Raw genomic sequence first — 26,271 nt, forward strand, 5'->3', positions numbered from 1 at the left:
AAGTCTTTTTTGTTAGGGTGCTTGTGGGAGTTTTGTTTTTGAAGGGAAGTAGACTCTTACTTTGTGCTATTGTTGATAACCACTCTGCCCTCTACCCCACCACCACCACCACTTTGAAGGAAAGCTGATACAGTAGTGCCCCCTTATCCGTGGGGATTTGTACCAAGACCCCCAGGGGTGGATGGCTGAAACCACGGACTGTACTAAATCCTATATGTACTATCTTTTTTTTCCCACACATACACGTTTATGGTAAAGTTTAAAACAATAGACAGTGACAAAAACTATGTGAATGTGATCTCTCTCCCTCCCTCTCAATAACTTATTGTACTGTGTTCACACTCCTTGTGATAATGTGGGATGATAAAATGCCTGCCTGGTGAGAGGAAATGAGGTGAATGACACAGGCCTTGTGACATAGTGTTGGGCTACTATTGGCCTTCTGATGATATGTCTGAAGGAGGATCATATGCTTCCAGACCCACAGTTGACCATGGGTAACTGAAACTGTGAAAAGTTAAACTGCGAATCAGGGGGAGCTACTGCAACCCCCTTGTACCATTTTGTACCTACGCCCACTTGTGCACTCATTACATTGTAGTCTACTTGCTGGTGCCCAGGGCTCTCTCCTCAGCCATGGAAAGTATGGGGGGAACTTATGTCTCTGTTACTTCTGTATGCCCTGTCCCTGCACAGAGTGTGTCCTCAGTATACCTTCACTGAATTCATGATTAGCAGATAAATGACTCTACAGGGTAGGTGCTATTCCTCAAACTCTGGAGGAGGATGGTGGGGGGAAGTGCAGTATCACCTGGAAAAGCAGTTGAAATGTGCTCTCAGGTACAAAGGGAAGGTTGTATTTGAATGGCACCTTTGGATGTGTGCGGTGTCCCACCTATGTGGCCCCATCTGGTGGCCTTTGTCAAAGGAACCAATGGAAATGGACAAAATATTTATAGCTGTAATATTGATAACACCATGTTTCCATTGTTAATCTTTTATCTTTCATTTCTTTCAAAGTAGTCTCCCCTCTATAATTTATAATTTAATTTTAATCTTGAGAACAGATGCATGATTCATTATATGCTGTATGTATGTATGCATGTATGTATATATCTATGTCTATTATCTATCTACATGGATGTGTAGGTATATATGTCTGTATTATATATATGAGAGAGAATATTTATTTAGCAGTCACTACATGCCAAACATATATATCTCATTCAATCTTCATAACCCATCTATAAGTTTCATGGTTATGTTATTCTGATTTTAACTCATGACCCTGAGCTAAGACCTGAGCTGAGATCAAGAGTCGGACGCTTAACTGATGACTGAGCCACCCAGTCGTCCCCTATGTTATTCTCATTTTAAATGTTTACTTAATTTTATTGATTCATTTTGAGAGAGAGGGGGAGAGAGAGAGAGAGAAAGAAAACAAGTTGGGGAGGGGCAGAAAGAGAGGGAGAGAGAGAATCCTAAGCAGGCTCCACACTCGGTGCGGAGCCCAGCATGGGGCTCAATCTCATGACTGTGAGATCATGACCTGAGCTGAAATCAAGAGTTGGATGCTCAACTCAGGCGCCCCATGTTATTTTCATTTCAAAAGTGAGCAAGATGAAGCTGCCAGGAAGAAAAAAATTTCCTCTACTCTTTATGTTCAGTTATTGGAGGCTTGGAATTAAACTGACAGAAGATAGATAGCAGGGGAAAAAGAGGTTTATTCATATGCATTGGGAAGCTAACAAAAGTAGCTAGCTCACTAAAAGGTTAAAGGTTAAGGGGTGCCTGGGTGGCTCAGTCAGTTGAGTGGTCTGACTTTGGCTCCAGTCGTGATCTCGCAGTTTGTGGGTTCAAGCCCCGCATCGGGCTCTGTGCTGACAGCTTAGAGCCTGGAGCCTGCTTCGGATTCTGTGTCTTCCTCTCCCTCCTTCTCTCTCCCTCTCCCCCACTCACGCTCAGTCTCTCTCTCTCTCAAAAATAAATAAACATTGAAAAAAAAATTTTTTAAGGTTAAAGGTTAAACTTAGGTAGTGCAAAAGGGGGAGGGAGAAAAGGCTTCTATGGGAAGAACAAATTGATTTCTTTAGGAAGGACAAATGAATTTTTAGAACAAATGGGAGATAAGAAAGTTTGTGATAATGTTTGTTTATGCAGGTGTGGTGATCTTTCTGTCTTCTTCACGGCCATGCAACTCCCCCCCCCCAGAGAGGGGATTTATGGTGGCCTCATTTCCCAGAAGCTGCTGCTTTTAGTCAGATAAGGGAAGCTCCAACAAGGCTTCTTTCTGTGTCTGATGAATCTCAAATGTCTTCAGTTTATAATAATCTCCCTACCAACTCCTGGGTTCCAAACGGGTCCCCACATGCCAAAGAGGGTCACATAGTTGCTGAGAGGTGCAGCCAAGATCTGAACCCAAGTACTCTTAACCACAAGGTGATTTGCCCCCAGCCTTATCCATTCTACTTTGAGTATTTAGCTGCTGAATGTGAGATGAAACTTTGAAGAAATGGAATAATCTTAATCTCCTAAATATGCCTCTAATCTTCTGTAATAATTTGACCCTAGCAGCTATAGTTGAAGCTGGGCACTAATTTAGGAGGAGATGAAAACTTTGTTGTTGAGTTAGGTTTTGAACATTATTGTCTAAATTACCAAAACAGACATGGGATATTGTATCTCTATTTTAAACGCAAGGAAATGCCTCTTTTTTGGCATGATTTGTCTGAGGGCACCTGAGTTAATGACATATCTGGCAAAAAGTTTCCTGACCTTGTATTTTTATTATTTTTGCCACTAGACCCCCTGGTATTGTACCTTGGACTTGACTGAAAACACCTTTCAGAACAAAGGAGGAGTAAGTTCTTTTCGGTCTTTGTGAGGTGGGTAGACCAAGGATGCAGAATCTGTTACAGGAAAAAGAGGTGTGCATTGTTAACCCGAGATGTTGCTTATAATGACATAATAACTAAAATAATGTGAAATTCATAGTCTTCTTGCTTTCAAGGACTTCCTTTTGGATCTAGAGGGCAAATGCCATCCCAAGATCTCCCAGAGAAAGGTCTCATTTGGGTCATAAAATGAAATCCCTGGACCGGGTACTCCAAGGCTCCAGTGAGGCTGTATCCAGCTGTTGTCTTCATGCCCTGAATTTAGGGGGCAAGAATCAGGCTTGGCTGATACTGGATTCCTCCTCCCCCACCTCCTTCTCTTCTTCTCACGTCCGTGGAGGCCACTGGCCCAAGCCCACTACAAAAGAGTCCTTAAGTTTGGGATCCCAAAAGTTCCCATCTGCCTTAAGCCCGAGAAGAGGTATGGCTGTGACTTTGAGCTTTTCTTTGGGATTAAAACTTGAGATGTATCAAGAGTAGATTCATAGACCAAAGCACCAGGGGCAAGGAAGTCTGTGTTTCTTTTGCTTTCTGCTTCTTGGAACAGGGTGTTCTTGCCCGTTTTAGCCACTATCTGGAAAGCAAAAGTCTTAAAGGGGACGGCTTATGCCTGTGGTGTCTGCCTCTCCACCGGCAGGAAAGGGTGAGTTCAGCCCACTAACCATGGCTCCAGTTACCTACTTAGGACCTCCGAGGGGGCATGTGGGACTCATCACTCTCTTAATTAAATGCCGGCAGAACTTACTTGCATGTGTTATGGTTGTAGGTTCTAAGGGAGGAGGCTCTTCAAACATCTGGACCACAGTGTCTTGGGAAGGAAACTCGGGGAGTCAAAGATTCATGAGGTAGAAGGACATTCAAAGGTCTTCTCATTTGCCCTCTTGCCTCTAAGGAGAAGCAACAGAAAAAAAAAAATAAGAAGGAGCAATTTTCAAAATGCCACCTTTAAAAGACTTGTAGAAAAAGTGTGCCTCTGCCTGGAAATCTCAGCTGGGGCTGCGCCACCTTCCTGGTCATGGCCAAACGCAGTCTCTCTTGCTGGGGTTGGAGCCCATTCCTTCTGTGGCATCTGCAGGCCTGTTTGCTCCCACCTGGAGAGCCCTGTGCCCCACTCTCTGACCAGGCTGTGGGTTCCATGAGAATTCCTCCACGGCCATGGGGAGAAAGTGCCTGACCTTTCGCATCAGGCAGGCCTTTTCTCCACTTCTCAACTGAGTAAGCTTGCACAATTTACTAAACTTCTCTGAGGCTGAATTTTCTTTCCTGCAAAACAGAAATAATAACACACTGTCTACCTTGTGGTGTTATGAGGTGAAAATGCCTGGTACCTCAAAGGCCTTCAATAAATGTGCCTTGCCCTTTCTCCTTCACTAAAGCACAACAAACAGGTCACACTGTATGAATCTGTTTTCCAAAAGATTTGTTTTCCTCATCTAACCTAACACTTTAGGATATCATCATACAATGAGGACAAACACATATCGAGTACTGTCATTGATACTAATTGTTTTGCCTGCATAGCTGACTGTGGACAAAAGATGGCCCTTCTCTTCTACTTAGCAGAGGCTGGGCCCATAGGCGGGGCTTCTTGTCCAGGAGACCGTGATGGATGGTTCAGACAGTCTTTAGAAGATCATCTGTCTGTCTTCTCATCTCCAAGTAGAATAAGGTGAAGAGTGCCTCACACAAAGCCCTGCACGTAGTAGATGTGGAAGGATGTCTCTTTTGCTATCCCACGTCTACAGCCCTTCCCTTACAGGTACTGCCAACCAATTCTTTGGCTCTCTAAATCCCCCTAAGTTCTTCCTATCTGTAAATGCGTGGCACATAGACCTCGGCACCTCTGTGTAAGACCGTGTCTTAAGCGGAATGTGAGGATGAAGGCGACGACACAGCAGACAGATCCTCAGTCCCCACCCCGGCCCCTGGCCTGACACCTCCTTTTCTGGGGCATTGAGCATCTGCTCGTGGCATCCTTTTTGGATATGTGGTGACAGCTAGATTTAGCTCCATTAGATGATCACCCAGAATCCACAGCCTGAATGATATTTTCCTTAATTTTGGCAGAGTCCTTTACGTGAGCCTGGAAGAGACCCAGGTAAGAAATAAACCAGACTTCTAGCTTTGGACCATCAAAATGCACTCTGTCCTAGATAGCACTGTGAGTGCAGTACCTGGCTGGAGAGCTGCCCCACTTCCCTGCTTTGGGATGATCCTGGTTGGGGACCTCAGTCTTCTCCCAACACCGACTTGGACTTCCTGGGTCACCTCTAGTGGCCCATCCAGTTTCTTCACTGCCCTATTTCTCTACCTGCCAAGCACGGTGGGAGCATTTACCTTCTGCGCCCTGTGTTCTGCCCCAGATCATGGGTGTGCCTACCTCTTGGTAGTTCTTTCCTTCTGGGCATTCAGAGGAAAATGGCGCTCTCCTTCATCTGTAGCCCTAATCCCAGCTAGACTCTCCTTTGGAAGCCAGTGATCTGGGAATTAGTACTTCATTAAATCTTCCCCACTCTCAGATTATCCTTCAACGGAGACTTATGTGTTGACTGGCCCATTTCCTGGATAGATATAATAAGGGGTTTCCAGGAGCCCCCAGACTGGCTGGGCTATGAGGACAAAGCCATAGTAGACGGATAATCTCTGTTGTAGAGAAGAAACTGGTATCGCTAGGGCTCTCTATGGTTTCACATGCTGAATTCTATCCTAGGAGTGTGGCCCAGCCATGGTAAATGGCTGTACAGGCAGGAGGAGACTGGTATTGTATTGTATTGATTGTGCAGTCGCATCCACAGCACTTAAGTGCTCTAGATACTGTCCTAAGTGCTTTACGCATACTCATTAGTCCTCACAACAACCTGAGGGCGTAATTATTATGATCTCCAATTTATAAAACCGAGATGCACAGAGGTTAAGTTAACTTGCTCGGTGTTACCTAGCTAGTGAGCAGGAGAGCCATGGTTCAAACCCGGACGGGCTGGCCTTGGAATCTGCTACATAGGAAAAAAAGAGTGGAACTCTGACTAAGGAATCCAGAATCCAGAATTTAGTTCCAATAGGGCTGCTGCCTCCCTAGGAAATTTGGCCCCATGTTCTTCCCCCTCTTGCTGGTCCTAAGCTTATTCACCCATGAAAAACATCACCCACTAAAGAAACAATTTTTGCAAAATGTTGGCATGTGCATGAGCAGCGCTAGGTGTGACGGCAATAAGAGGGAGCCAAGGAACGGATCTGGGTTCTGGTCCTGCCTCTGCCACCTACTTTCCTGTGTGTGACACTGACACGTGGTCTCTGCTCTTTGAGCCTCAGTTTCCCTGGCTGTTCCAGATAATCTCTGGGTTTTCCTCTCGCTGTCACAACCTGTGGGCTCTTGGTCATTGCTTTGTCTGGGTTCAGTCCACTCACAGCAACCTCTGTCATTGATGTTTATCGCACTACGACTGGGCCCATGGCCCCGTGCTTAAATTAAGTTGAGGAATTGAGGAGTTGGGAATGAGGGGAGATTAAGGGGAGAGAAAACTCTCAGTTTTTGAATTTGCTCCCCTGTGAAGCATGATCTAACGAGAGATAAGCTTCCATCCACTGGAGTCCAACTGGGAGACCTGTATGCTTTTGTGGGAGGAGCACAGAGGTGAATTTGGGCATTGGCTAAAACTTCTGACCCCCACTCTAGCACTAACTAACCCACTGGGTCACCACGATTGGGTTTCCTCAAGTGTAGGAATGTCTACCTTGTAGAACTGGAAACTGGAATGATTAGCGAAATAAAAATGGAATATATATATACATATTCTAGCCCAGCATTGGGCACATGGAAGGTGCTCTCGTCTCTTTAGAGAAGAGGGAGCGAGGAGGATGATCCTGGTTAGTGGGGGTGCCCTCTCCCTGCCCTTTGGAGCTTTTCGGTTACCCTTGGTGTCTATTCTGGGTGCTGGTGGCTGTGAATTGTGAGACCACGTTTCCTATGCTAGCTGATTAGCTCCCTGAGGAGGACAGAATGGAGGTCCCCAAAATACCTGTTCCGTGAAGCAGCACTCTTTTTCTCTGGTGGTGGGAAAAGGATGGAAAAGAGGGATCTCTTGGGCCATGTGCCAGTCTTCCCCTGATGCCCAGGAGGAGCTCAAGGAGGCTCTGTGGAGGCTAGGGAGGCGGCTTGTCACTCGCCAGAGGGAGTGGGGAGGGGGGGGTGCCAGGACTGTGGTGATAGCGACAGCGGAGGTCAGCGGGGGAGGAGGAGGGCTCTGTCAGTCTCCTCGGGAGAGGGTGGTGAGGACAGGCTGCAGGGAGGTAGAGGGAAGAAAACTTTTGAAGTGAGCACAGATTATGAGCCTGGAGGGAGGGACCCGGGGGAAGGGGGTGGGGACCGAAAGAGTAGGAAGAAGTGGGAGGAGGGAGGGCGACAGACAGGGAGTCAAAAGCGGGGAGGGAGCGCAACTGGCAGGCTGAGAGCCTGAACGGTGGGCGGCGGAGGAGGCGGCCAGGAGCCGGGGCGGGAAGCCCGCGGACATTCCAGAAAGGAGGACGAGGAGAAGGTAAGGACGGACTTTCCAGAGATGAGACGACCCTTGACGGGAGAGCCTTGAGTTCCAGGCTGGAGAGCAACAAAGCTCCTTCTCTGTCCCTGGGGGCTTGCCCCCTACTCCTGGCTAGTCCCTGCGCCCCTGAGGTTGTGAAGCAGCAGATAAATGACACTTGATTTATAAGGAGTGCTAGAAGTGGGAGGGGAGGGCCCTTGCCTTGGGTCTGGACTTGTGGCTCCAGGGGCATCTTTCAAGCTGCGCAGCGGTCCATCTCCAAGAACTTTGGTTAAGACGGAATTGGCCCTTTAAGAACCAAAACCATCACTGTTTTACGATGCTTCCTCTAGGCTTGGAATCTTTTTTGAAATGCTTTCCGAAGAGCATCTAGGGGAGTGTTTTGATTTCCACCCCCCTAAGGCATGTTGGGTGGTTTAAAAATATTCCCTGCTTAGTTTCCTGCAGAGTATCATGTCCCTGCTGGCCTGCCACTCGCTGTCGCTGTCGGAGGAGAGAGGCTGGTGAGCCCCCCAGAGTGGAAGCGGGAGGAGGTGCCCACCGAAGGTCCCCTTTCCTCCTGGGTGTAGGGCCCCTTGGCCTCTCTTCTGAGCATGTGACAAAAGAACCCCGACTTGGGGGTCGAGATGCCCGGGTTCTGGTGCCCTGAGTGGCTGTGTGTCTTTGGGCCAGACACTTCCCCCTTCTGGGCCTCAGTTTCCTCATTTAGAAAATGAAGGGTCTGAAGTAGAATGATCCCTCTGGTCCCATTCAGCAGGAACATTGTACAAGGTTATGATTCCTTCGGCTCAAATGCACCTGGGAATCTTGAAAAAGGAAAGCTTCACATGAGGGTTTTACATCTTTCCTGTGCCCTTGCTCAGTTTTAACTTGACCGCCCCTTTCCAGTGTCCCATCATAATGGAGGGATTCCTGGTTTTTACTCCTTGGCGTCTCACAAGGCTCTGGCACATGGGGTCCAACTGGCCGGAGAAAAGGCAGGACAGAGTGAGGAGCACTGGACAGGGAGTCAGGAGACCCAGGAGAAATCCAGCAAAACTGGAGAGGAGACAGCAGCCGGCGTGTGGAGGTGCAGCCCCTCCGTGTTCCAGCTGGTGTGGGCTCACCACCGGGGACACGAGCTGGTGTTTGTAGACAGCCCAGCCTGACTTTCATTATCAGCGGGCCCTCATCTTTTCCACCCAATGCCCCCAGAGTCCCAGCCCAGCCCAAGAGCCTGATTCACTGCTCTCTAGGGACAGCTCTGAACTTTCCACCTTCCGGCAGGTTCCCCAGGCCGGCAGCGTTGTTTAGAGCCTACTCCCCTGGCTGTTCCTCCAAGGAGCAGTCCTCTGACATGGCTCGGCTCGCAGAGCACAGAACACCAGGAGGCGTGTCCCCGGCTTCCACACCGGTGCCCTCTGGCCACACTCCCACCCAGAGCCATGAAGTTCATAAAGACATGGCAGGAGCACAATCATACTGTCCTGCTTTGCCTTTGAACCCCATGGACGTTCTCGCCGAGCTCCTGAGACTGGTTCTTGTCTGTTAGCTGCCTCACTCCTGTCCCCTGTCCTGCCATTGGCCAAAAGTCCTAGGCCATGAGGACTGGAAGAGGTCTCTCAGATGTCCCGTCACCTTCTTTGACCGATGGGGAAAACGAAGCCTAGGAAAGGAGGGTGACCTCTGAGGGCTGACGCAGTGAGTCAGGCCAGTTTGCTTGGGAGAACATCCGAGGCTGCTCATGCCAACCTCGGCCCCTTCGGACTCTGTCCTCAGCTGTTTTCTGAGCTTCCATTTCTCTCCAGGCCTCCCTGCTTCTTCCATTTAAGCATCTCTACAGTCCTGTTTTCTGGCAGTGACACCCACCTGCCCACCTGCACCTCCTCATCTCTGCGGGCCGCCGGGGGCGGGGCGGTGTGCAGTGCAGGGTTCTGGGCTCTGGCCGCCGGCAGGGGCTACCACCGTGCATCTTGGCCTCTTGGAGCCTGGCTGATCCCACCGCACCGATGGAAGCAGGACAGGGAGGCTGTCTGCCTGGATCCGGCAGGAGACCCGTAGTCCTCAGGGCCAGGGAGACCCAAGGCCCGGGCTTAACTCCCTGTGTCAGGGAAGACCTCCCCCACCTGGGATTCTAGCAGTTCTCTGTGCCAGCTGGCCCCAACGTGGGCTCAAGGATTAAGCTGACCGAAGGGAAGAGATGCCCATTTTTCCAGGAAAGCTTCAGGGCTCCTAGAAAAGAAACTGACTCCTTGTCTCGAGTCGGAAGCTGCTGTTCTTGGAGAATGACAGCTTGAGTCAACTTTGTGATTCACTTGTTTCTGGATATTAGCAAATAAAAAAAAAAATCAGCTTTCAACAATCCACTCATGTTCATAAGGAAAGGGAGTCAGGAGGTCTCAGAATCAGAGGTATTGAAACAGCGCAGAGAGAAGGTAGAATTTATCTAACTCAGAGTCACATTTGGGCTGGAATTTCAGCTATGTGACCTAGGGAAAATTATTTAATGTCTCTGAGCCCCGGTTTCTTCATCTGCCTAAGAGGTTAATAAATGCCTTCCTTGTAAGGTTTTATGAAGATTAAATAAAATAATGTACAGATTTCCCCCACTACCAGAAAGTTTGCTTTAGGCCACTTCAACTTTTACAAGAGACCTACATTATAGTGTCTGTTTCACTGATGGAAATCCGAAAGAGGATTTATTTTCTTTAAGTTTATTTATTTATTTTTTTAAGTTTATTTGTTTATTTTTTTAAAGTTTATTTATTTATTTTGAGAGAGAGAGAGAGAGCAAGTGGGGAAGGGGAGAGAGAAAGAGAGAGAGAGAGAGAGAGAGAGAGAGAATCCCAAGCAGGCTCAGCACTGTCAGCATAGAGCCGGATGCGGAGCTCAAACCCACGAACTGTTCAGATCATGACCCGAGCCAAAATCAAAAGTTGGCTGCTTAACTGACTGAGCCACCCAGGCACTCCCCAAAAGAGGATTTATACTTATGGCAAGGTCATTGCTTCTTCGCTTTACATCATTTTGGCCTACAGATGGTTTCACAGGAGCCCTCTACCTTTTTGGATAGTGGGGGAAACCTGTATTTAAAATGGCTGTTATATATTAAGTGCTCAATGAACAATAGAACCATAGGGTAGAATCCGGATCACCTGGTCCTCAGCCCGTTTCTTTGAACTACCTCTCATTTTATGTAAAAGCCTTTCTACAGGGAAGGCTCATATTGACAAATAATTCTGAGGAAGAACCGCTTGGTTTTTATGACCACAGACTTTTTTTCTGGGACTACTTTTGCTGACCTCTAAGCTGGGGGTCAGAAAATCTAGCTTTGCCTTCTGGCTCTGCCACTAACTTGCCACACTATCACAGTTGGTCAAGTCACAGACTCCCCGGATGTTCTCACCTAGAGCTAGAAGGGCCTTAGCAACCATCCAGCTCAACTGCTTTCTTCTCTACACGAGCGAACTAAGGCTCAGGGAGGGGACACGTCTCATCTAGAGTCACAGAGAAACAGCTGGGATTGAAAAGAGGCCCTCTTTCAAGGCTCTTGTTCAGAGATAACTTCCAGGACCTTAATCCAACCTGGCATCTTCATCGTTCAGAACCTCAGAAGAGGGCAGATTTGGTGAGGGGTCGGGATGGCCCTTCCCTCAGGCCGCAGAATAGACTATCACCTATTTATTTCCCTTCCAAGTAGAACTGAGCCAGCTTCAAACCTACCCTGTGGATGTGCCTTTGGCTTGGTTGGTGAGCAGATCCAGAAGTGCTGCAGTTTCTCAGAAGGCAGGAATTACATGAAGCACACGTTTTGTAATGTGACCTCCAATGGAGTCCATCCCTAGACCCAAAGGCTTGACTTAAGAGAAAAGTCTGGAGGCAGGCCGGACCTATTTCAAGAATGAGAGAGGCCTGATCTGAGTGGGGCCCTGTACCTCCCTTCTTCTCCATGCTTGTCCCCCAGGGTCTGCACACCCAGTGAAATAGTTAACTTACAGTGAAATGAGTATCCTTCCCATCGCCCATGTTTTCCTCGCCTCTGACGGTCACCTTCCCCACCCGGTGCTACAATGAGGGTCCCTGTGAATCACTGTAACCGGCCGGCTGCACTGCCAAAGTCTGTGTCAGGTTGACTAGTTGGGTCATGCCAGAGGGGAGTTCTTACTGGACACGTCAGAAACGAAGAAAAGGGCCTCACCTTCCCGAGGGCCTACTATGTGCCAGATACTGTTCTAGGGGCCTCCACACATCCACGTATTGTTTAACCCCCAGAAGGAAACAGTCCCTTTTTTCAGATGAGGAGGAAACCGGGAGGCTGAGTGGCTTGCCTAAGGGCTCACAACTGGAGCGTGGAGGCAGGGTTCGAATCCCACCATTTCGCAGGAAACGTGAGGCCCACTACCTATTTTTGTTTCCGCTGTTCTTGTCACGATTTGACATCAATGGAGCACCAAAGCCTGTTGTTTGGCCGGCCGAAAACCCGGCAGTAGACACTGCTGCAGCCAAGAGCACTTAGTGGCTAAAAAAGGAAATAACTTTCTATATGTGAATTCTGGCCAAATGGTGGCAGATGCTGAAGAGTCTGGGAATCCTGAGAACTGGGGGCCGAGGGCTTCGATGGAATCGTTCATTCTAGGAACAGCATATGCAAGGGCTGGCCAGCCAATAAGCCAGAGGCTAACAGCAAAAACCCTGAGCCTCTTCTGGGAAAGTGGGAAGAGCCCTGCTCAGGGAGTTAAGAGACTAGATAGAGTTCTGGTCATAGGTTTGTCACCAGCTGTCAGTGCTGGGGCCTCTTTGCTTTGCTTTCCCTTTGAGAGACACAGAGCGACGGTAGGCTTTGAGTCAGGCAGACCAGCTGCCAAGTCCCTTAGGCAGCATTTGCTACTGGTGTGACTTTATACAAGTCACTTGACCTCTGAGCCTCAGTTTTCTCAGCTGTAAAATGGGATCATAGCTACTTTCCTACCAGAGTTAACAGAAGGGCTAAAGGTATAGTTGTAAAATGCTTCACACGTGGAAAACTCTCAACTGAGTGGTACCTGTTATCGCTATTCTGAACTTTCCTGGAACCTGGTCTTCAGCTGGTATAAAAATAAGGGATTGGTTTTGATTGATGTCTAGATTCCTTTCGGCTCTACTGTACTATATGAATCTATGACAAGATGGTGGAAATAATAAAGAAATGTAAGCATCCCATAAATTCAATTTTCATTAATACCTGCATAGGTTTTAATCAACCTTTTGGGGGTAATTAATAAGGACCTCCAATATTTCATTGTAATTGAATGTCTCCATTTGCCACTACCTCCCATCCACCTCTTACAAATATTTCTTCTTCTAACAGTTTAAGAAGAAAATTACTTATCCCGGCATAATTCTCCTTCCCCACTTTGCCTGCTCCCTTCCACCCCCGTGGCTTTGAAACAACTGTCTGCCAGTAGAGTGTTTCTGAGCGACCCACTCTGTCCTTGTTAGAATGAAAATAATGAAATGGAGAGAGCAGTTAATTATCTGCCATTGGCGGGAGTCGAAGGGAAATTAAAGTGACACTTCATCTCCTCCATCTGTCTCCTTCTTCTCTCTCATCTCTGTCTCCCTCCCTCCTCGTTAGTGATCAAGCTTCAGGGGTGTAAGCCCCCTGCCCCAGACTTCTGAGAAGGTTGCCCACACTGCCCAGCTCAATAGCTGTAGCTGTATTACCCACATGGTTATTTCCCCGGAGGCTGAAGAGGCTGCCCCAAACCTAAGTCAGGAAAACAGTGGAAATTCTAAATGTGAGAATTACCCCCAAGCACTTAGAACTCAACTCCAGATTCTATTTTTTTTTAAACGTTCTTTTTTTAATTTATTTTTGAGAGAGAGGGAGAGACAGAGCATGAACAGGGGAGGGTCAGAGAGAGGGAGACACAGAATCTGAAACAGGCTCCAGGCTCTGAGCTGTCAGCACAGAGCCCGACGCGGGGCTCGAACTCACGGACCGCGAGATCATGACCTGAGCCGAAGTCAGCCGCTTAACCGACTGAGCCACCCAGGCGCCCCTCAACTCCCAATTCTAATAATCACTTTGAAAACATCCCTGCAGCGCTCACCTTATGTAAAAGTGGCCAGCCTCTGACTGGTAAGGATTTTTGGAGAAAGGAACTCTAGGTGATTAGATAGAATCCAGCACAGTTGTGAAGACAGGCAGGGGTATTGCTGTCAGACAAGGCCAGAGCTGGTTTTGGTGTCAACTCCTCTGCTTACTGGCCAGTCTTCCTCGAGTGACCTTGCTCAGCCAACTTCCCCCAGCCCGGATAAAAGGGAGGGGGATAATCCCCACTTGCCCAAGTTGTTGGGACAATCAAATGAGAAAACGCATGTCAAGAAACTTGCAAAATGTCTGGCACATAGAAAGGTCTCAGTAGCTTTATGTTATTATAATCATCATCGCCTAGACTGAAAGTTTGATTGTTGTGTCACTTGAGGTAAACTAGAAAATGGAGCTGAGCATCTCCAAGGGTAATAAAGATTGCTGATCTGGCTGAAGATCAAGACCACTTTCTTACGCAATCCTCCCTGTATCTCTGCATTTTAGTGAGAAACTGTGGAGGGGGAGGAAGGGGAAATCACAAAGACGTGCACTAATGAATAAGGGACAAAAGGGTTTTGAGATGATGGTCATGCTTGGTGCTTTACTTTATAAAGCCACCCTTGATGTCGGCACAGCACAGGAGTCCCATAAACATTGTCTGAACTGAGCTGCACTGATGTGGTATTATGTCCAAGGACCCTTTAAGTGAGGCCCCGTGGGTCCTTTTACAACAGAATTCTCTTCATTGGGAAACAAGTCAGCCCTGCTCTGTGCCACATTCCACTGTTTGGTGAGCGGAATTATAGCATGGGCCAGAGTGCTGTTATTATTACCATGAATAACAACCTTTATTGAGAACAAGAGATCTGTCAGATAATGCCCCGAACATGTGTCGTTGTCCAGAATTAGACTCAGGCTCTGCAGAGTGGTCTTATAATCTAATTTTGACAAACTTGGGTGAGCTTCCCCAGTGATCTGTGGGGAGGAAATGGAGAAGCAACAGTCCATGGTGAGCAGGTACATCCAGTCCTGCTCTCAGCTAAGCAGAGGGCTCTGTCACCAACAGACAGAAGGAAGGCTCAGGGGCTGCTGTCTCCCTGGTGTTCTGGTCACCACAGCCATTGTGCAGGTGCCCCAAGCTCACCCTCCCAGGGAGTCCCTCTACTGGCATCAGGTATTTCAAGTGAGCTGAATGCTGTAATGTATTCACTGTGGTTGATTTTTAAAAGTACTCGAATTAACCTACCAGGTGCAAGGCACAATGTCAAGCACTAAGAGGAAAGAGTGGGTAGGGGGGATTTTAGCGGGAGGATACAATGATGAACAGATATGGGCCTTTTCTTCAAGGACCTCAGGGCTGAGTTGGAGAGATAACACACAGCCAATAGAGCACATCATTCTCATTACGTGTTTGAAACCCCAGTGACTTTACAGTTCAGTCTGAAGCCCAGCTTCTGACTTGGTGTTGGGGTGGGGGCACAGAAATGAGAAGGCAACTGTTATGTGTGGCTCCACACAACAGGATTAGAATCAATAGAAGGAAGAGAATTTTCAAGGGGTCCCCATGGTAGCTTCTTGCTCTCTTGCAATATGCCTTCTTGAGCAGGAGAGACAGGGTGCTGTTTCAGCAGGGTGCTGGGTGGTACCTGTAACCTGCAGCCTACCTAGTTTATGCTACAGCCACTACTAAAGGACATCAGGGTGATTATTGACTGTGCCGTGCCTTATGTCCTCACCTCATCTGAGGGCTGTGTCCCATTAGGGTCTACCCACAGGAGCAAGTCGTGTATGAAAAACATGGTCTATCATAGGGGTTGAGAACTACTCTAAACTCCTAGGCATGGCCTCCAAAGCCCTCCATAACCTGCCCCCACCTATTCTTTAGACTCTACCTCCCCTGCTCTGCTCATTGTCCTCTAAAACCATGCTGCTTTTCACTTGGTAGATTTGTTCCTGTGGTTGCCTTTGTCTGGGATGCCTCCCACCTCCTCACCTCCACAAATGTCACCTCCACTTAACTCCTACTCAAGGGTTGCCTCTTCTGGGAAGCCTGGTGTATTTGCACGTTTGGTTGTGTCTGTATCCATCACCAGACAGTGAGTTCCTTCAACATTGAGTCTTACTGATCTTTGGGGCCCTAATTGTGAGGGTGAACTGAATTATACTTTCCCATAATCCCCTCAGCACCCCACCCAGTGCTGGTCACATCAAGGGAGCATCATACACATTTTCTTGTTTGCCCAAAAGCTGGCCCCCAGGCCTTATCACTAAATGGTAGTCCAGTCTCAAATAACTCACTGCCCCAGGGTGAGAAGAAGCTTTTGAAGTACTGAAGGGGGAGACATAAGAATCGATGGGCTCTACCCTTGGAAGGAAGATGGAGGGAAGCGTTCTGGTGTGCACCAGACTGGACCAGAAACTCAGTGGTCTAGGTTCTGTCTCCATTTGTCTTCATCTCTTCAAGCAGGTCTTTTACCTTCTGTAGATGTCTCCTTCTCTGCACAACAGAGGCGACAGTCATCACCCCACAAAGTGGCTCTGAGGATTCCTCTGTTCAGCAATAAAAATTGAGGGTCTATATGTTCTGAAGGTATTCAATTGTGAACAAAAAACAAACGTGGTCCCGCACTCTTGGAGTCAACAAGAGAAGGTAGGAGAAGCATGTTTTGAACTGTGTAGGGTTTTATTTTTTCTTGCTGGACTTAAGGAAGATTTGAGCCTCCTTTTGATCACTCTGTAATCTTACTGCTAGATGAAGCATTTTTTTTTTCAATCATTAAGAAAGCATTTATTATGGGGGCACCTGAGTGGCTCCGTTGATTAAGTGTCTGATTTCAACTCAGGTCATGGTCTCGTGGTTTGTGGGTTCAAGACCCACATTGGGCTCTCTGCTGTCAGTGCGGAGCCAGCTTTGGATCCTCTGTCTCCCTCTCTCTGCTCCTCCCCTTCTCAGAAAACAACAAAACAAAACAAAACAAAACACCAAAAATAAACAAACAAGAAAGCATTTATTATTTACCTAACGTGGGAACCTAATGCAATAAGAATACAAAGTAGAAGACAGGGCTTTTGACTTGGAGAAATCTGTTACTCATTTGAAGGGAAAAGCTGTTAAATCCTTGAGGGCAGGACTCTTGCTTGATGTTATTGGATCAACAGACATCACTGAGGGCCCAGTAAGTGCCCTCTCTTAGATATAATTTTCAGTACCCAGAACAGTGGTAGGCACATAGTGGGGACTCAAAAAAGTACTTGTGGGGTGGCTGATAGAAAATTTTGGAAAATCAGTGTAAGGCAGCGTATAAGTAAGAATGTACCCTATAGGCTGAACAGTAATTTAGAGTCTTTAGAGTTCAGGAGACATCAAAGAGGGCTGGGATCAATTTGAGGAAAGACTTCTCCATTTCTACCTAGATCTGTGGAGTCATAGGAAAAGGTCCTGGCTATGAGCTTATGTTAACCCAGGTTGCTCTAATTTGGTTTTCTTTGAAAACACTGGCTGTGTAGGAAGGCAACAATGCTAACACTGGACTGGGAATGTAGGTACCTGAATTTTGTCTGTAGCCATGTAATACACAAAGTAGGGGAATAAAATGATTCCTGCTCACTATACACAAAAGCCTTCCTTTGGCCCTTTCCCTCTTATCTAAGCACCATGTCACTGTTACCAAGCAAGTTCCCTGGTGACTCTTCCAAATGTTTGCTTTGTCCCAGGATATGACACGCATAGAGAGGATGTTGAAGGTTTTGGAGTGAAGAAACTACAGAGTTGGGATGTTCTCATCTGGCTTCCGGGGACCATCTCTTTTGCTTTGGGGATTTCGGTTGTATCAGTTGCAAAAGGCTGTAGAGTTCAATTATCCAGGGTTCCTCAGAGGGTCCTGACCTAACGAGGCCCTCCCCAACTCCCTAAGCCAGAACCAACTCCCCCGAGGTGTTCCCAGAGCACACTAAACTTTCTTCATGTTAACACACATCATGCTTTATTGCAATTATGTGTTTGGTCTCTCCCCTTCATTAAGGGATATGAAGGCAGTTAAGTTCAGTAAAAGCAGGGACTCCTTATTTGTCTTTTTAACTGCTGTGTCTTAAGGGTCTTGTATGATACCTGGTAACCACTCCTATTAAATGGATCAATGAGGGTGCCTGGGGGGCTCAGTCGGTGAAGCCTCCGACTTCAGCTCAGGTCACTATCTCGCGGTCCATGAGTTCGAGCCCCGCGTTGGGCTCTGGGCTGCCGGCTCAGAGCCTGGAGCCTGCTTCAGATTCTGTGTCTCCCTCTCTCTCTGCCCCTCCCCCGTTCATGCTCTGTCTCTCTCTGTCTCAAAAATAAATAAACGTTAAAAAAAAATTTAAATGGATGAATGAAAGGGAAGGACTTCGTAGGTAGAGAGGAAAGGAGCTAAGACAAAGAGAGGTGAGAAGGTGTGGGCCATGTATACTCCCCATTTGTGAGTGGGGAGTTGTATAGCCTAAGTATTGGGTATGTGAGCAGAATGGGAAAAAAGGATGTAGCTGTGCTGTGGAGGATCTCAAGTTGAAGTTAAAGGGTCTGAACTTCATAAGCAGTAGGAAGCCAGTGAAGATCACAGCTAAAGCAGTGAGGTGTATTATTGCCATTGTATTTGATAGAATTTATTCATGGCATGGGCAGCTTCCTTTGCCCCTTCTGACACACTTCCTGCCAAGAAACGGATAATAATCTACAAAACATTTTGTATGCTGTACACCCAGTAAACTCAATGAATATCTAATCTACATATTTCTTTGGCTGAGTCCCCCCCAAAGGGACCCAGTGTAGCTGGGAAACTGACTCTCATATTATAAACTGAGCAACTGGTACATGGTAGCAGTTTTAAGTTTCTCTGACCTCGCCTAAGTCATCCAGGAAGTCGCAGATGCGCAGTCCCGTCACCTGTTTGCGGGCTCCAGGGCACATGGAGTCTGCGTCACCCCTCCACCTCGTCAGCTAGTTTCTCTTGTTCCCTCCCCGTGAGGGAGCCTACCTGATGTAACCGTCTTTCTCCTATTCCACCGCGCTTTCTTTCTTCCAGGTGGGATCCCTTGCACCGCAAGTGAGGGGGGCAGCAGTCAAGCCTCTTGGCAGACCAGACCAAAGCGTCACATTCTTTGCCCAGGACTATTTTTAGATCTCCTGGGGGACATGCAAGGAATGAGCGACACAAAAGATCAAGGGGAAAGTCTTCAGGGACTGAGGGCAGTTTGGAAAACTTGCCCCAAATTTTGGAAGGATATGACATTTGTTTCTATTTTTCCTTTTGTGTCTTTTTTATTTCCATTTCTGTTTCCCTTTCACTTTCTCCCCTTCTGCTCTTCCATCTGTTCTTTGTAATGCAAATCTCTTCTTTCTTCTCCTTCCCCCTCCTTCTCCATTCTTGTTCTTTCTTACCATTTCCCTTGCTAGTAAAGTCTGCCGTTTATTCTTTAGTTTTTATATGGGAAGGACTGTGCTAAGTGCTTTTTATACATCACCTCATAACACTCTATGAGATAAATAACAGTATCCTCATTTTGCAGATGGGCAATTGAGATACAGATCCAGTAGCTTCTCCAAGCTCAGTGGTATTTAGGGATTTGAACTCCACTTAGCTAACCCCCAAACTGCCTTCTCGTAACCACTACGTGGTCTTTCCTTTTCCATTCCCAACTCCCTCTGGTCCTTTCCCTCTTTTTGCTCCTCCTCTCCCCTTCTCTCCTTTCCCATGTCTCCCCCACCCGCCCCACTTTCTCTCCCTCCCCTCTCTCAGACACTCAGCACATCCTGGTCCCTGCACGTGTGTGGATGACCCTGAAGGTGCTGAACACTAGGCACGTGCCTAGAAGAGATGACAGATCATTCAAACTCTTATCTAATCAGCCATTTTCCTTTTGAGCAAACGCTCCACAATTTTCCACATTTGGAGGCTAAGGGAGGGGGGGACCCTTCACCACCTAAGGGAAAGGGCAGATGTCTGATCGCAAGCCAGAGGAAAGGCCTCAAGACCTGGATGGGTCTTTGATATGGAGGGGAACAGAGATAAAGCCCTTTATACTCATGTGCGGACTCTCAGGGGTGGGCAGCAGAGGCCTGGCAGAAGACAGGGCCAGGAGGCTGGTCTCTGTCAAGGAGATCCCAACTCAGGAGTCCAGGGAGACTGCATCATGAAATATGGCACCCCACCCTGTCCTCCCTCGTATGCATAAAGAATGTTCAGATAGGAACCAGGGGCACATCGGCAGTAAAGATGTGAAGGTCAAGGTTTGAAGTTGGCAATCTCTAAGATGCCAGTAGATTCTGAGGTTCTGTCCTTCCAAGAAGGGAATATTTATGTTCGGTTCCCTCCTTTTTTTTTTTCATTATAATATTTTATCACTCTGTTGATTAGGATTGTTTAGAGGCTTCAGCCATAAGGACATTTATTACTCATCAAGTAAGAATTCTGGAGGTAGGAGATTCAAGGGTTGATTCAGAGGCCTCAGGATATTGGTTGGCATTTCTGAGAATCTTTGGACAGCTTCAGATATCTTGACTCACACAGGCCTGTCCACACAGGAGGTAGTGGGGGTGGGTGAGACCTCCAGCAAGGTTCCCTCCATTTACTGGGGAATGGAAAAACAGTTTCTAGAGCACTCCCTCTACATTAGACTCTCCCCATACCTGGCTGACCAGATCTCACTGCAGTGGAGACTGAGAAGTGAAATCTGGCCTTTTTACCCTGCTACAGGGATGCGGGCAAGGAATAGGGAATTGGTTTGCTCTTGGGTAGGGAATACCAGAGCTTGCCACCCCTCCTTCATTCACTCAACTAAGATTTACTAAGCACCCACTCCAGGCTAGGCTCTGGGCCAGGTGATGATGATACAGAGGAAAAGGCAATCTCTGTTCTCAAGGAGCCCCTACTGGAAGAACGCAGATAGGCAAAGGACCACAAAACAAGATGGCAAGTGCTAGGAGGGAACTGAGTGTCCTCAGGGCCACCACAGGAGCCAAAGAGGCTCAGCTTGAAGGATCAGGGAGCTTGGAGGGAGCCCTGACTAGGTTAAAGTTCTAAAGGGTTAATAGGATTCAGCTAGGGGTGAGGGGGCATGTGGCTGGGAAGAGGGCATCTGGGAATCTTCTAGGATATGGAACCAAAGGCACTCATGGGGACAGACAGGAAATGAGGCCGAGGAAGCAGGCAAGGGCCTGACGAGAGAAGGTTTTGTATGGGGCATTTATTCTGGATTTGAGGAGGAGCAGGTCTGGGCATGGGTGCCTTCTGAACGCGGGAGGATAGGCCGAGCTGTATGGTTGCAGTGGCCGCACCACACTGAGGCATAGCAGGTGGGCACGAACCCGAGCACTCATCTGCAGTGCTTTTCGCTGGTGTGACCCAACACGTTTTTGTTCGCCACCTCCCAAGACAGCTGGGCCGTGTCCGAAGACTAGAGAATGCATCCTAAGAGGCCAGACTTGCCGCCCCTCACCTACTCCTTCCCCTTCGCCCAGTTCTGCCTTCTGGAGCCAGAATAATTCTTTTTCACCCCAGAGCCGTTCAAACCTATGGAACATTTGAGTTATGATTCCCAACATGTCATATACCTCAACTCATTTAACCCTCAGGACACTGACGTAGCTATAGTCTATCCCCATTTTACAGACAAGGAAGCAGACTCAGTGAGGCAGATGGCCAGCCTCGTGATGGCAGAGACCAGTCCTGTGTGTTTTCCGCTTCACCAGCATTTCTCCAGGCGTGGCCCTTGGACAGCCAGCCTCAGAACAACCTGGGCTGCTTGGGGCAAATCCTGATCCCAGGGGCCACCCCAGACCTCTTGAAGTAGACTCTCTCAAGGTAATAGCACAAAATCCACACCGTAACACACTCCTCAGTCGATTTCCAGATCCATTCAAGTGTGGGAATCACACTTGAATCTTGCTAACACAACCATTTTTAATCTTCTCTTTCCTTTTATTTTTTGCTGGCCTGGAAAAAAAAGAGAGAGAGAGAGAGAGAGAGAGAGAGAGAGAGCTTTTTAGGTGAATTTGACTCCTGAGTTGTCCTTTTTTTAAAGAACACATTGGCATGGACCGGTGGCATCCCAGAGCATGACTGGACCCTCGAGACTCTGCAAGCCTCCCTCTCTTTTTCTCTCTTTCTCTGCCCCATTTGCAGAAGTCCTGGTAGCTGTCCCCCACTGAGCCGGAATGGGTGACTGGAGCTTCCTGGGAGAGTTCCTGGAGGAGGTACACAAGCACTCCACGGTGATCGGTAAGGTCTGGCTCACCGTCCTCTTCATATTCCGCATGCTGGTGCTGGGCACGGCGGCCGAGTCATCCTGGGGGGACGAGCAGGCGGACTTCCAGTGTGACACCCAGCAGCCCGGCTGCGAGAACGTCTGCTACGACCAAGCCTTCCCCATCTCGCACATCCGCTACTGGGTGCTGCAGACCATCTTCGTGTCCACGCCGTCACTCGTGTACATGGGCCACGCCATGCACACCGTGCGCATGCAGGAGAAGCGGAAGCTGCGGGAGGCTGAGAGGGCCAAAGAGGTCCGGGGTGCTGGCTCTTACGAGTATCCCGTGGCCGAGAAGGCAGAGCTGTCCTGCTGGGAAGAAGCGAATGGAAGGATTGTCCTCCAGGGCACTCTGCTCAACACCTATGTCTGCAGCATCCTGATCCGCACTACCATGGAGGTGGCCTTCATTGTGGGCCAGTACCTCCTCTACGGGATCTTCCTGGACACCCTACACGTCTGCCGCAGGAGTCCCTGCCCCCACCCTGTCAACTGTTATGTCTCCCGGCCCACGGAGAAGAATGTCTTCATCGTCTTTATGCTGGCGGTGGCCGCACTGTCCCTCTTCCTCAGCCTGGCTGAGCTCTACCACCTGGGCTGGAAGAAGATCAGGCAGCGCTTTGCCAAATCTCGGCAGGGCACGGCTGAGTGTCAGCTTCCTGGTCCGATTGCCGGCATAGTCCAGAACTGCACACCACCCCCTGACTTCAATCAGTGCCTGGAGAATGGCCCTGGGGGGAAATTCTTCAATCCCTTCAGTAACAAGATGGCTTCCCAGCAGAACACAGACAACCTGGCCACTGAGCAAGTGCAAGGCCAGGAGCAGATTCCCGGGGAGGGTTTCATTCACATCCGTTATGCCCAGAAGCCTGAGGTACCCAATGGAGCCTCTCCAGGCCACCGCATCCCCCATGGTTACCAGAGCGACAAGCGCCGTCTCAGCAAGGCCAGCAGCAAGGCCAGGTCAGATGACCTATCAGTGTGACCCTCCAGTGTGGGGGAACCAGGACCAGGTGGGAACAAAAGAGGCTCAGAGAGGGAAGATGTGTCCCTACCGACCCCATCTCTCATTCTCATATCTGCTCTGCTCCTTTTGGGCTCTGGGTCTCAAGGCCATTGCTCATTTATTCCAGAAGGTAGGACCAGGGCTCTGCAAGTGCAGGCAGAGACATGGCTTCCCACCCAGGCTACTGTCCCTTCCCCATCCTCTACCCAGTGTACCTAGAAGACTTTCAGATTCTTTAGTCAAGGGGGTAGAGGAAGAAAAGAGAACTGTGGCAAATCTGGCCTGGGAGGGATAGCCAGAAGGATAAGATGGCTCCCTACATACCAGCCACATACCAGATGGGTTCTCCAAGTTCCTATGGCTTCCTTGACCCGATCACCCTTCTTCCTGCAAGAAAGAGCCCAACGTTCCTAGCCAATAAAGAGCATGAATCAAGGACCTTACATTAGATGCGCTCTTGAATCTGTTGTCTCTGTGGGTCAAACCTTGGAGTGACAATGAGGTGGCCTTGGGCTGCCCTTGGCTGTCCTCCCTCTATCCAGTCTTACTTAAAAAGAGGCCCTTGGAACTTGACCAGCAACCTCAACTTTACAAGTGCTTTGGTATGTACCTCTGGCAAATGTCCCACTTGGTGATGCTGCAAACTTTACTTCTGCCAGAGTGACAACTAACTAGCCCATGGGGGTGCACACTCCCCTAGGGAGCGACTGTGTACACAGGCCCCACTGGAATCCCTGCCACCACTTGTCATCCTGCGGCTCTTTTACAGCTCAACCTGATAATAGAAACCATCCCATCCCTCCCTTCCTTGGTTGTTCACTCAGTGCTCCCCTAAAGACCTTATTGACCAGAATGCCCAAGAAGCCGTCGTCCTCTCTCAGATCCTGACCAGATCACCAGCCACAAAGGCCAGTGGAATTTCCCTAGGTCTTATTAAAACAAAGATGGCATTGTGCTTCTCAGATTCCCGTTGGGAAAAAATAATTCTGCTGTGAAGATAAAATTGAAAAAAAAAGAGAGAAAATACTGGAAAACTATTTTTCCCTCCTATTTATTTCCCTTGCTGACTGCCAACTTAGAGTGCCAAGAGGAGGTGTGATGACAGCTATGGAGCCCCCAGATCTCTCTCTCCCTGGAGGGCTTAGCAGGGGCATGGAAGCAGTAAGGGAATCTCCAGCTCTCTTGGCAGGGGCCTCATTTAAGAGCACACAAATTCCTATGTCTCCCTGGTGCTCCTAATGAGACTGCCAGAAAGCAGTGGGGACTGCAGACTGTGAAAAAGCCCTGCCTTCCCAGGGACTGGCCTGGTTTCTCTGTTCAGTCCATCCATAATGTGTGGTTGCCATTTTGGATGAAGGTAAAGGATGCTCAGAATTGGATACTGAGACTTACAGGGAGATGATTACTTCTTAAAATGCATATGTGTGTGTGTGTGTGTGTGTGTGTGCACATGTGTGCCAATAGGGTGGGGGGGCGGGGAGGAGAGTCTGAAATAAGGAAAGGAAACCTTAAAGAAAATTGTATCTTCCTGCCCTCACCTCCAGATGCCTGGCAGAGGGACTGAACCTCACTGTTTATAGTGGCATTGGCCTATGTAGGTGAGAGTTCGAGACAGAGGACGGTGAAGGTTCAGAGGTAGGCTCAGCCTCTGCCCCACTCACCCATCTCCAGGCCCCTTTGCTTATTGGCTATTGGTGGGTAGAGAGAAGTATGAGGGTAGAGAGTTGGAGGGGAGGATGCCATTTAGGGAAGAATGACTGCTCATTCCAGGTCCCTAGAGAAGACACCTTTTTATCTATTGTCTGGCATTGGCATGAAGACTGTCCAAAACAAAACCAAGAAGACTCTCCTTCCATCTCTAAAATGGGTTTGTTTTGTTAAATGGGTGTTATTGGATTAGAAATCCTATGAGATTATCCTTGATGATGGGACTTTCAGTAATGAAACAGGAAATGATATGTGTAGTGTGTCTTAATAAAATTTGGCCCTGCATGTCGCTTTGGTGTCTCTTTCATGCCGCGACCACAAAGAAGGATGGCGGACTTGGTGGGGGAGGGAAGCACTCGGACCCCACCCATCAGCCAGTAATGCAAACAGCTTTGGAGTCCAGCCTGCAAGGGTGAAAATCCCAGCATCTGATTGACAGCTGGGCTCCAGCAAGCTACTTAATCTTTGAACCTTGGTTTCCTCATCTGTAAATTGAGCTTTGTAGTATCTACCTTATTGGGTTGTTAAATGAGAGACTGTAAAGAGTTCAACAGAATGCCTGGGAAATAATATCTGTCACTAAATTATAATCATTGATATTGTTGTCATTATTGTCTTTATTATTTTCATTATTGTGTTGAATTCATAGCATCTGAAAACCTGGGATGTCAAGAGATGATTCCAGAACTTTCCCCACGGAGCTCACAATCTACCAATTAACTGAGGTGGTCCAATTAACTGAGGTCAAATTAACTCAAATTAACACAGAGGGAACAATTGGAATAGAATTAAATGGGAATTCATTTATTATCAATTCTAAGAACCACAGTCTCTGGGAAGTGAAACACAGGACGAAATGACATGGAACAGGACACTTGGCCTGGGCCTCAAGAGGCTGAGGTTTTAAACAAGTGAAGGCCTCAAGGATGACTCTGAAATGGGTCTTGGTGTTCCTATAGAGATACTGAGGCCCGGGAAATTTCCGTGACAGTGGAGGCTTCTCACTGGCCTCCCTGATTGGGATCACATCATTTTGGATGAGGAGAAATGGCTCTTGCTCCAAACAAAGGGTCAAGGGACCACCTAGCACTTGACCAACCCCCTCCCCCCGCTCCCCCCAGGGGTCCTATTTCCTAGAGGAAGAAACAAAGGCTGAGAAACACAAACAGAAGAATTCTCTTAATTCCTGGTCAGTGCTGTTCATCAGGGTAGGAAAGCTCATTTGAAGAGGCTTGCAAGATCATAGAACACATCTTATGACGGCAGAGTTGGGACTCAGGGGGCATCTGTCCAAGAGCAAGGTGCTCAGCCCACAGGGGCCTGCGGAGTCCAACTGGAAAAAGCCTCTGAGATCCATTTTTTCTCCTAGAAAAGAAGCAGTGCCTCTCACGGTTTTATAAACATAGCTATTAACATTTAACAGTTTATATTACACCCAGACTGCAAAAGCCAAGGGACTTATTTTACAGAAAGTAAGATTTCAACCTCATGTATCTGCTCTCATTTTCTCTTCCTCTCCCCTTTAAAGGTTCATCACTGAGGAAGGTAGTTCAGTGAACACACTGTGGATTGTAGGCCCCTGCAGACTCCTTTCCAAATTCCCTCCCTCCAGTGCCAGATAAGGTCAGAATTTCTACTACCAGTGTTTCATTACTGTGGTTAAAGTATCTTAGTGCTTAAGTGCTAATAACACTTTTATGAAGAATCATAGTAGGAATGAATTTCAGATTTCTTCCTAGTAGCAAATTTTCCCAGCAGAGAGAAAAACAGGAGAACAAGGGCAGTGGGCACCCCGCTGGT

At 48.1% G+C, this 26,271-nt stretch overlaps 1 protein-coding gene across 1 annotated transcript; it reads left to right on the plus strand.

The window, feature by feature from the left end:
• Positions 1 to 7,248: 7,248 nt before the first annotated feature.
• GJA5 (gap junction protein alpha 5) lies at positions 7,249 to 24,760 on the plus strand. Its single transcript, XM_049616465.1, has 2 exons — positions 7,249 to 7,426; positions 21,635 to 24,760. The coding sequence occupies exon 2, from the start codon at positions 21,667 to 21,669 to the stop codon at positions 22,741 to 22,743; it is 1,077 nt and encodes a 358-aa protein (XP_049472422.1). The 5' UTR covers positions 7,249 to 7,426; positions 21,635 to 21,666; the 3' UTR covers positions 22,744 to 24,760.
• The last annotated feature ends 1,511 nt before the right edge of the window (positions 24,761 to 26,271 follow it).

This window comes from Panthera uncia (genome assembly GCF_023721935.1).
Source record: "Panthera uncia isolate 11264 chromosome C1 unlocalized genomic scaffold, Puncia_PCG_1.0 HiC_scaffold_4, whole genome shotgun sequence".
In the NCBI taxonomy this organism is placed as follows: Eukaryota; Metazoa; Chordata; class Mammalia; order Carnivora; family Felidae; genus Panthera; species Panthera uncia.